The sequence below is a fragment of the Diprion similis genome, chromosome 4, assembly GCF_021155765.1.
Source record: "Diprion similis isolate iyDipSimi1 chromosome 4, iyDipSimi1.1, whole genome shotgun sequence".
Classification (NCBI taxonomy): Eukaryota; Metazoa; Arthropoda; class Insecta; order Hymenoptera; family Diprionidae; genus Diprion; species Diprion similis.
This window is the reverse complement of record NC_060108.1, coordinates 23,680,296-23,691,781: the sequence shown is the minus strand read 5'-3', so window position 1 is coordinate 23,691,781 and position 11,486 is coordinate 23,680,296. Positions and strand designations below refer to the sequence as shown.

Here is an 11,486-nt window from a genome sequence, read left to right as displayed (position 1 = left end):
AAAATGACTGAGTAACACGCGTGCCTATGTAATGTAGTCAGTGAAATTTCAGGACCTTATAGGGAAAGTTTGCCATTATTTAGAAAACTAAGTATAAACTTTGTATTACACAATTCTGTTTGCGTGAAGTTCCATTTTTCTTTTTTGCTATACATCACGTTAAATTTAGTAATTGGGTATATAAATTATTTGTAAATATGGTTTCTGGTTGCGCTGAAGGCCCATAATTAAAACCCAAATGCGTAACATTTGCAACTTGCATACTATGAACCTTATTATACGTATGTATATAAAGCTGTAACACGTCTCAAGGTTTTTTCATCAGCATCATTGAACGATGACTAATATGTCGCCTATATTTGTCGCTGAATTTCCACCGGAAACGCGGGTAAATGCGGTGGTACGTGAGATGCAGATACGTGATATTTGACGTATAATATAAGGTTGAAGAAATATTATACAATATCCATACTTCTGTTCAGTCACAGTCGGTGAGGCTCGGTGCAAAAATAGTCTCGTAGTTGCGTACCGAATTAGTACATTCGTTATTGGAACATCATGATTAGAGCTGCATTCGCGATAGAATAAGTTTATTTCAATTTCCCGCTTATTTAACGAGTGCGGTATCGTAAATGATCGGATAATCTCGGGTCTTCCTCGGGTGCATACGGGGCGGATGTGAGTTCATCGATATAACAATACACATATATGCTCAATTCGAAATAACTCTTGTGATATTTTGTCCAACTCTAGTGACCAGTCGTCTATCCGACGTCGAACGAACGGCTCGTATTGAGTCGTTTTTCCGTGGCGGTTGTGGGGTTGCCTTTTATGGTGATCCAAAGTTGTGAAATTATTTCTTCGTAGTTTGTGATGTTATAGGAACAGCCGATAATCATCTTCAAATCCAGAAAGTAAGAAATATATATCAAATTTCACATCGAACTTTATAGAGTTAAAAATACATTTATCAAATTTACGGTTCACGGATTCTGATCTCCGTAACCTTTTTCACGTTAGTAGTTACGGTGTCTTGTAAATATAGAGATGACGGCATTAATGGATGGGTAATCGAGACGTGTTCTCAAACCTAAATGGTCCGCAACTGCAACAAATCTTTGTACCAAAAATATCACCGTTATCACCCTTCGGTTTACTGGGCAAAAACCTTATTCCGAAGGGACAAATATAGCGTGGGATAACTGGTTTTCGGCCGCACCTCACTCTCGTGCATTTCACAAGTACAAATACCATTTATGACAACGTTATACGAATCGAAAGCGCTTCTTGTTAATAATCTGCGTCACGAGAAGTAGTAAGAAAAAAAATGAATCCTTCGATTAATTCTAAGAAATATTTGATTTAAGATTGCCGTCATAAATTTTTCTCGCTCATGTAAGCCGCACGGATCCACCTTTTAAACTTAAGTAGCCTAGCTAATTAAACAATTACTGAAATAAAATTTGACGTTTTCATTAGTACCGAATAATCTCTACACCTGTCTACAAATTTTATTCATTGTTATGCCTGTTGTCAACGTATTATTAATTATTATACATATTAGATATAGCACCTGTTTATAAAAGTTGCAAACACAAATTTTTAAGGGAACGTTTTCGTTCTACACAGTAAATCTATTATCTTACTTTCTTGTTTGTACTTTGGCTCTTGAGATAAGTATGCACGTTTTCTGCTTGTGTTCCTTAATGTAGCAGTATAATGTGTTATTTCGGTATTCAGTTATGTTTGAAAATTTTCACTCATCTTCTCGTAATCCAGTGATGAGAAAAAGCAATTTTTAATCAAATTTATTGACATTGAATGATGTATATCGGATGATTTCATGCCAATATTCATTCATGTATGAACATGACCAATCAGATACCATCATCACAATATATAATATTTCCAAGTAAAAGTATGATGTCTTACCTTTGGCTTACTGAGAAAATCTGACTCAGCAGCTTAATAATAGACTCCTGTTGCTAAATGTGAAGGTGTAGAAATAAGAATCGTAACTGGCCACAGTGGTATTATGTTTAGCTGCAATGATAACAGTAATTGGTAATATTAATTTTTACTTAAACCTGTCAATTTTCATCATTTTATTCAATGCATGGTGCCGGTACTTTGCAAAATAAAACAGACGACGTTTTATTGGTACATTCACTGTGGTGGGTTTTTTTCAACACTCATTGTATTTACCGTCTAGCTGATTCACTGCAATTCACTTCATATTTAATTTTACTTTCGTTCTACTTTTATTTTTAATTAATTTCATTATCCTCGTGCTGTACAAAGTAATTTGCACTTTATTAGAATGCGTATTTTTTCTTTCTTAGTTTCACATATATCTACCAACTTCTTTCAGTTATTATTCCAAGTAGACAACATAATCCTTTTTCATGTTAATTATGAACTGCCATACGAGATCCTTATAAGGCTTACCGCGAAACCACACATAGCTAATCAGGAATATGTAGGGCAACTGAATGTCAGAAGATACCATGTGTTTATTCAGAATTAATATTCTGCGAATTTTATCACGCAACTTTATTCAAGAATTCGCACACTTGTGAATAATTAAAAAAAATGTGATTCTTCAGTATTGATATCGAAAAGTATAATTTGTCACATAGTAATGTTCAGTACTATCGTGTAGTATTGTGTCAATGAAGTTACCTTTTTATTTTAGTAGAATCGTCAAATTAGTTACAACCAACAGATGCAACATTAGATCCAAATTTTCTTTACTTAATACTTTTATATCAGTTTTTTATATTGCGATTGCATTGAATAAAGGTAATCTTTTTCACTAACAATAAACAATGTAATACAGCAGTTCCAAATTTGTTGAGATATGAATCCATACTTGTTAGGATGCAGTAAAATATGCAGAATGTAACAAATACCTGTTGATCTACAGGGATGTTTGGCAGCTTAGAATGGGCCCTGGCCCTTGTCGCAGTGACAGTTTTTGTTGCTGTCAGAGCAGACTATCCTCCACCTGAAAGACTCACTGGAATGAATCCCTGTATCAGCAAGCAAACGTGCCACGAATGTATACAAACTCCACATTGTGCTTGGTGCGCTGCTCCTGTAAGTTGAATTTTTTTCTTGTGTAACCAATGGGCTACCCTATTATTATATCTGTGAATATGTGTAAAATATGCATTCCTATGTTTACAGAATTTTTCAGAAATGAGGTGTTTTTTGCCAAACATAAACACAAAAATATATTCCACATGCCCAGAGGAATATACGTGGTATCCAAATAATGTTTATAATGTGATTCGGCACGCGGAATTAACAAAGGGTGGTTATTCATCTGCGGCAAGTGGTAGTGAATCGGAGCACAGTTCTTCCTCTTCTTCGTCTTCCTCGTCGTCTTCCTCAAGTTCTAGCTCTAAGCATTCGAGTTCTAGCAGCAGTAGTAGGAGACAAGAGGCGATTCAAATCTGGCCTCAAGAAGTCGATTTGACCTTGAGAATAAGTGAGTGAAATTTTTTAAGTTCCAATTATTTCTAATTGACAACTGCTTCATTTCCCGAATTATTAACAATATTTTTAACCAGTGAATTTTGTTCTCACATGCTATAATCACTTTATGTATTTTTTTTATCGCTATAGATGAGGTGCACAGTATGTCTTTTTCATACTCTCAAGCCGAGGATTATCCAGTTGATCTTTACTACCTCATGGACTTGAGCAAGTCTATGGAGGATGATAAAGAGAAGTTGTCACATTTGGGAGATTTATTGGTGCAAAGTATGACCAAAATAACAAGTAATTTCCGTTTGGGATTTGGTAGCTTTGTCGACAAAGTAGTTATGCCCTACGTCAACGTTGTGCCCAGATCGTAAGTAATGTCCGTAAGATCGTTAGTTTTATTCAAATCCATACTGTATCCAAGGTGTGAAAAATTGTTGAATGTTGGTGAATGCGTGAATAGTCTTGGGAAAAAATTAACAAATTATTTGTCAGATGATAAATTTGTTTAAAAAGTGCATTGCAAAAAATATTATGGGAATTGAAAAGTTATAGACTTTAGGAAAGACATAGAACCAACGATCCTTGATGTTGTTTACAGTAAATTTTGTGTTTCAGCCTTGAGGAACCATGTCCTGGTTGTGCAAAACCATATGGCTACAAGCACATCATGACTTTGTCACAAAATACTAGTGTTTTTTCTGTAAGTACATCTAAACTTTACTAGTCGTCTTCATACTAATTTGTATCTACCATGTTTATGCAATATGTCAGCACTACATGGTAATGTGCTGATGTGTGTTTAATTAATACCTCAAATATTGAATAACATATTCAATATTAAATGCGCATTCTTTATGATGACGTACGATATTAGTTCTCTCAGCAATCTGGTCTATCATAGTTGTGGTCAGGTTGATGTATGATCTTGCATTAGTCACTTAAATTGATTTACAAGCTATAGCTCCATTAGAAATGACTATTAATGGTGAAAAACCTGATTTAGTATGGTAATTGAACATTACTTTGCCACTTATAGGACTTGGTTCGTCGTGCATCAGTGTCTGGTAACTTGGATGCTCCTGAAGGAGGATTTGATGCTATAATGCAAGCGATTGTGTGTCGTGATGAGATAGGGTGGCGTTCCAAAGCTCGCAGACTTTTAGTATTTTCAACTGATGCAGGATTTCATTATGCCGGGGATGGAAAGCTTGGTGGCATCATAAAACCTAATGACGGGCTATGTCATCTTGACTACACCACTGGGCTATACACTCAATCAACATCACAAGATTACCCCAGTATATCACAGATCAATCTCAAAGTAAAGGAGAATGCGATCAATATTATTTGGGCTGTAACTGAGGGTCAACTCCAGATGTATAAAAGGCTTACAAAGCATATCGAAGGTTCATTTGCTGGCAAGTTATCTGGCGACTCGAGTAACGTAGTGGATTTGATCCGCGAACAATACGAGGCTATTTCTAGTTCTGTGGAAATGAAAGATACAGCCAGTAGTAGCATAAAAGTGAGATACTACTCGAGTTGTTTGGGTGGTGGCCCCCTAATAGAAACATCAAAATGTGATGGTTTGAAAGTTGGTACCAAAGTGGAGTTCTTGGCGAAAATTGAAGTTACCAGCTGTCCTAAAAACAGATCTGAATGGAACCAAAAGTTCAACATTTATCCAGTAAGTAGGTCAAACCTGCAGTATGGCTAAGAGAAGTTTGAGAGATTCAAATTCGAAGCCATAGTTTGAAAAGCTGATACTTCCTTCATATTTCAGGTCGGTATCAACGAAACTTTGACTGTGAATCTTCACATGATATGTGATTGCGACTGTGAACATGCTTCGCACAACATGTACCAGGAAAATTCACCTGAGTGCAACTCAATGGGAACTTTAAAATGTGGTGTCTGTGATTGTTACGACCAGAACTTTGGTAAAACATGCGAGTGTACGCGTCATTCTGAAAATGATCAGTCTGTGATACGCCATGACGAATATTATCAAAGCTGCAGGCCGGATAATACATCGTTAGTTGACTGTTCTGGAAGAGGTATTTGTACCTGTGGTGTATGCGATTGTAAGAAAAGACCAAACTCCGATGAAGTAAGTTTTCGACTTCTTAAATTATATACATTCAAAATGTCACGTCTAATGATGATATTTAATAGTAGCCGCAATTTTAATTAAAAAAATTTTTATTCAATTCATTGCACTGGATAAAAAATTAATCAGAAGTTCTGTGATCAGATATATATCTGATAGACTACTCTACGATTTGCGAAAATTGTATAAATTTACACAGTATCGGAGTGAAATGTTATTAGAGTAATAAATATTCGGAATTATAGTTTAAAAGCCTTTATGTGTAATTGTTATAGGTAATTTCTGGACGATATTGCGAATGCGATAATTTCAATTGCGATCGTCACGAAGGTCAGTTGTGCTCCGGTCATGGAACGTGTGAATGTGGTTTATGCAGGTGTGATGCCGAATGGACTGGAACGAATTGCAATTGCCCGTCATCAAATGAGACTTGTAAAGCGCCGGGATCAACTGAAGACGTTTTGTGCTCAGGCCATGTAAGACTTACAATTAGAAGAAGAAAAAATGCGATATGAAATTGAATTTGCTTCGAAATAATGAAGTGAATTCAACTTTGTACAAACCGTAGTCACTACAAGCAGATTTACTCTCTTAAGTTGTTATATTTTCTTATGTTTAGGGTGATTGCGTTTGCGGAAAGTGTGTCTGTCGTGAGGATGGAAATCCACGTCATTCGGGAGACTTCTGTGAAAAATGCCCAACTTGTCCTGACCGTTGTATCGAGTTTAGAAATTGCGTTGAATGCCAAATGTATTCAACTGGCAATTTTAGTAAAGAAGAAGATTGCAGAAACAATTGTGTAGACTTTAAAGCTGAGCCAGTCGAACTAGTAACTACCGAGGACGAAGTATTCTGTCATCATATAGACGAAGATAACTGTAAAGTGAAATACTACTACTACTTCAACCAAACGATAAACCGAGTAGTTGTCGTAGCGCAAGAAAAAAGAGAATGCCCGACGCAAGTTTTCATGCTCGGAATTGTTCTGGGAGTCATCGCTGCGATTGTGCTTATTGGCTTGGCTCTTTTGTTACTTTGGAAATTGCTAACAACCATTCACGATCGTAGGGAATTTGCGCGATTTGAAACAGAAAGAATGATGGCTAAGTGGGATACGGTAAGCATATTCATTTTCTGTTATAAATAGCGTAATTGATTGTGTTCGACATTAAGCTCGTCATCCAGGCAAAATTCAATTTATAATATGTACTCAAATAACTCATTTTTCATTGTCAGTTGTTATAACATCATTAGGCGCATCATAGTTCTTTATTATTAGTACTAGCGTTATTCTATATGGAACATTTTTTGCCCAATCATCGGATTTTGCTCTTGTGCATTCGGTGGATTGGATATCTCAAGATATTCCTCAGCAGCTCCTATACACCTTGATATTAGGTATCGAAAATCTGATTTTTCTTGGTGATTTCGTTTTTTTTTTAATATTTCGGTTTTTAACGAAAGAACGGTATTCTGGTACATCGAAAGTGTGTACTGATTAAAATTTTTTTACCAATAATCGGTAAACAATTTCTGATATCCAACAGCTCTAACCCAACATGCTGTTAATAATGGACTTTTCTTATTAATTGCAGGGTGAAAATCCAATTTACAAGCAAGCAACATCCACCTTCAAAAACCCCACATACGTTGGAAAGTAAAAGAGTTGAAAATCAAAAGGAAGATTCTTCATATCGTTATTTTAAATATACGCATAGTGGAATCCTTCCTTACGCGAAATCTCACGATAGTTTTAATCAATACAGAGCAAATAACCGATACATTAATTCATTGAATTCACAAGAAACCCAGTTACTTCCTATCTGAATGTTAAAGACCTCCTATCATATAATTATGTATCGGTTGTTTTACTTTTGAAACGAACGATTTTTTTCATTCAGCTTTCATTGTTATAAATTCGGTTATTTTATTTGCGAATGACTCGCTAAATTAAACTCCATTACTTCGACAGTTAAAATTGAAGTGATGAACAACAATTCGCAATTGAGATGCATAATTCTCATTCAATTATTATTGAAGTACGTGCCAGTCTGTTTTGTAGAATTATCGTTCTCAAACATGAAGAAGAAAAGACAGAATTCTGACGGTATTGTAACAGTTTAATCCCGGAAGCATTGCTCGTCTCATGCTTGTGCTCTTGCTCTCTTATTAGCGTACCGTCAATTGGGCTTTCTTTTGTCAAAATGTGCTTTAGAAAACCGTGACTCAGTTAGCACATGAAATTAATGCCAGTGAACAATCACCCAGATAAAAATAACCGTGATTGTATAATTAATGCGGAGAGAAATTGACTAAGGGGTCCCATGACATACACACTGGGAACCAACCCACAGCAGTTAGCCTGGCAAACAGAATTTCTGCTCCGTTGCTGTACTGCTTCTGTAGTACCGCTGCCACCTACGTTTTCCGCATTTGGCATCCACCACGGAAGTATGCAATAGGTGCAAGTTTTATAGAATGTTAACGCAGAGCAGAGAAGTTCGTGGACCAGGCTAACTGCTGTATATTGGAATTCTTGAGTGGAAGGTGCCAGTTTCATCGACCCCCCATGGCATAAAAGAAGTCTTAGAAGTGCTCATCATCGATCGCTGTCATTTTATTTCATGACGTAAGTTATTGGCGCTATTTATTTAATTTGACTTATCAAGTTGCTATACTTTATGAAGCGAAACCAATACTGCCATAATTCTTAGACTATAGTAATTATACAATGAAGTATGGTTTTCACACACCTATAACGATTATTTTACTCCCGATTACTACAGAGCTGCGTAGTCAACAAATTGTTTTGTAAAATTAGAATTAGACTTAGAAATCTGTAACAAAATATTAATTTCTAGTTTTTTAAGTGTTTAGATAAAACTTTAGAGTTGAAGTGCCTTTGATGTGACCAGAAGACAGAGATCTTTTTGTTATTAATTGATAAATTTTAACTATTTTTTATATCCGCTGTAAAGCACAATCATTTTATATTACTTCGCCATAGATTAATTCAGATTTCTTCGGCCTTATTGCTTTCTTTACCTGCATATGTGTACCAATGTATATTATTATACTGTAAGAGTACATTCTTTAAGAAGAAACATATACATTTAGGTTTATTATGTACATGTCCATATGTACGTATACCGCATACAAACGTGTTTACTGGGAATTGAATTTATTTTTGAACTAGCTTTCATAGTTTGAAAATAATTCAAATAAACGCATTACTCTCACAGTTGCAAATAAATATTCACACGTGGTCACAAGTTCATATACTGTCATTCATCATTTTACGTAATTGTTAATTTATTGAAGGCCTTGTTGAAAATAACAATTAAAATATATAATATTTTATCGAGAAAGAAAAAAAGTGTCTTATAGTTATATATATTTACAAGGGTCTCTACTTACGTACACTCATATTACAATTATAATTGTGCAATTAAAGTTTTGGAAAATTTTTGTAAAAGTTATATGGCACTGAACTTTTATACATAACTCTTATACATATGCATGTACTACAGGATAACTAAATTTGTACATAAAGCATAATTTTGTGCATATAAAGAATGACCCTACGTTATCATGTATCGTCTTTGCCATTGCAGATTTTTTATTTCCTCACACGAACGAAAACAAATAAATATTAAATAAATAAAGATATTTTTCAGACTCGGATTTTAGCAGTTTTTCATTTGGCCGCATTATTTCATTTTAAAAATTGAAGTTTCTATCAGGATATTTTATTGTGGTATGAATGAAAGTGATCTAGAATGTATGCTAACTAAATGTAACTACTTATAAACTACCTATATAATAGTGTATACGAATGGCTTCTAAACAATAGTAATATTCAATTTGATTTGAAGCTTAGTTGAATTTTTAATTCATCATTCTTCATTTCTGATTTTGTACAGCCATTAAATTTCCAGCCAGTTCCTTGAATTTCAATCATTTACCAGAAATAGTCTGGATTTTCACGGGCGTTAAATTGACGCGACGACGAATTGAAGCACCAGCGCCACACCATCTACGGTGAAAAGACGCTCGTGAAAATGCATACCGACTGTGGTACCGACGCAACGACGAAATGCCGCGCGTCGAAACCCACTCGTTTAGGTCAGTGGATCTCAGTTACATTATCATTCGAAGAATTAAAAAAAGTAAAAAATTGAAGAAAATGAAGAAGTGGACTGCGCAAAAATCCAAAGGTTGACCTTCTATTATTATTAGCAGTTTTCAGGACCTAAACTTTTTTTCTCAGAATCGTTTTCGCAGGACTCTTTTTCCACTAATTAGAATGATTCATTATATCTTCGGTCAAGGTATTTTATTCGGCTGGAAGTCGCCAGAAAATTTCAATTAACACCTAATGCCGTGTGCAACGGCAATTTTTCGAAGATTTAACCGCCGTTTGCAGCTCGCATGGCGTTTATTCCGACCGGTTAAGAATTGCTTTCGAGCGCGGCGCGGTGTCAGTCGCTTCCGAGCAGCCGTAGTGAAGTGACGTGAGCCGCGAGTCGAGAATTCAGATCGCTTGTTGTACACGCTTTGACTATTCGGAACTTGGCCGAAAAACGATAACTTAAGGTTAAAAAAAAGGCTGTGTAACGTTATTTGATCAGTGTATTCCCACGTAAGTCACTGTGAATAATATATGAACGGCAGTGTATGGCCCATATTAAAAGAACGGGGTTACTGAAACAAAAACATCAGGGGACATCGAAGGTGTGTTTCGTGTATCAAATTTTCATTCGTTTGTGCAACTTCAGCTCGTAGCGATTTCGATTCTCGACCCTCTGCGTCGCGTGTCGTTTGTTATTGTTTGTGCGGCTGATTTCCGGTAAGTGCATAGTTGCATTATTAGCAAGTTTAATTGATCAGTTTAGGCAGCTAACTACAACACGAAAAGTGTGAATGGGCTTGGAATCGGGTGTAATTATTACTCTGCTTAGTCACAAGCTCTTTGTGACAACAAAATGCCCCGATAATCTTCCGTTGTTGTTTTTTCTGTCATTCTGAATAAACGGACGGTGCAGAACGTGACCTTCATGTGAGTTGTGTATCGGATTTCGGTTCGCGGATCGCGTCTCTCACGTCGACGCACGTTAGTATAATGAAAATGTTATTGCGTGGTTGATTTTGGCCTTGTTTCTATATAACAAAAAACTGTGAGCGATTCCATCTGTTTCCGAATTTCTTTCTGGGGATCAATCGATAGAGGGATGCTCTATTTCGTAATCCTTTAATGCCATTTAACGAAAGTTAAAAGATCACGACGTTACTAATCGTTTCTCAATTTACTGCAAGAATCATCGAGTTTCGCGAGTATCCGCATTAAGTGCCCTCGGTAATGCATGGTGGAAATCAAAATGCAGAAGCTGACCTTTTCAACTTGAGAAACTTGTGAGTTATATTTATTTTATTATTTATTGTAGTTTACAAAAATAACAGTAAATTTTCAATGACTTGTGTATTGATTTTGAAAGACAAGTTCTAATAAAATGTTATTTCTTACCTGTTTACAGGGGTACACTACATTTCAGCATTATACATTTAGCGATGATCTAAATGACGTAATCTAATCAATCGACCTCTGACAACAAACTAAAAATCAAACCAGCCGCTATGCAGTGAACAAAACTGAAGAAAAGTGTGTTGCCACCATACAACCTGAGAAGCCACGAGTACTACACATACATGTAAAGTGTGGAGCAACCCGGAGGAGGTAAGAAAACTTATTTCAATTATTGTTTGATAATTTAACGTGCTGCCTTTAAAACCTAATTTTTGTCATTGCGTCATATGCGGTAAACAAATATGGAAGTAGACAATAGCAATAATAGAAAATCCACTCTGCTAAATTAATTCGAGCTTC

General features: G+C 35.8%; 1 protein-coding gene across 1 annotated transcript; it reads left to right on the top strand.

Moving 5' to 3' along the window:
• Positions 1 to 718: 718 nt before the first annotated feature.
• On the top strand, positions 719 to 9,263 carry LOC124405433 (integrin beta-PS). Its single transcript, XM_046880311.1, has 10 exons — positions 719 to 914; positions 2,927 to 3,099; positions 3,190 to 3,493; positions 3,631 to 3,859; positions 4,108 to 4,192; positions 4,529 to 5,179; positions 5,276 to 5,602; positions 5,878 to 6,078; positions 6,222 to 6,719; positions 7,198 to 9,263. Exons 2-10 carry the CDS (start codon positions 2,929 to 2,931, stop codon positions 7,261 to 7,263), a joined length of 2,532 nt encoding a protein of 843 aa, XP_046736267.1. The 5' UTR covers positions 719 to 914; positions 2,927 to 2,928; the 3' UTR covers positions 7,264 to 9,263.
• The last annotated feature ends 2,223 nt before the right edge of the window (positions 9,264 to 11,486 follow it).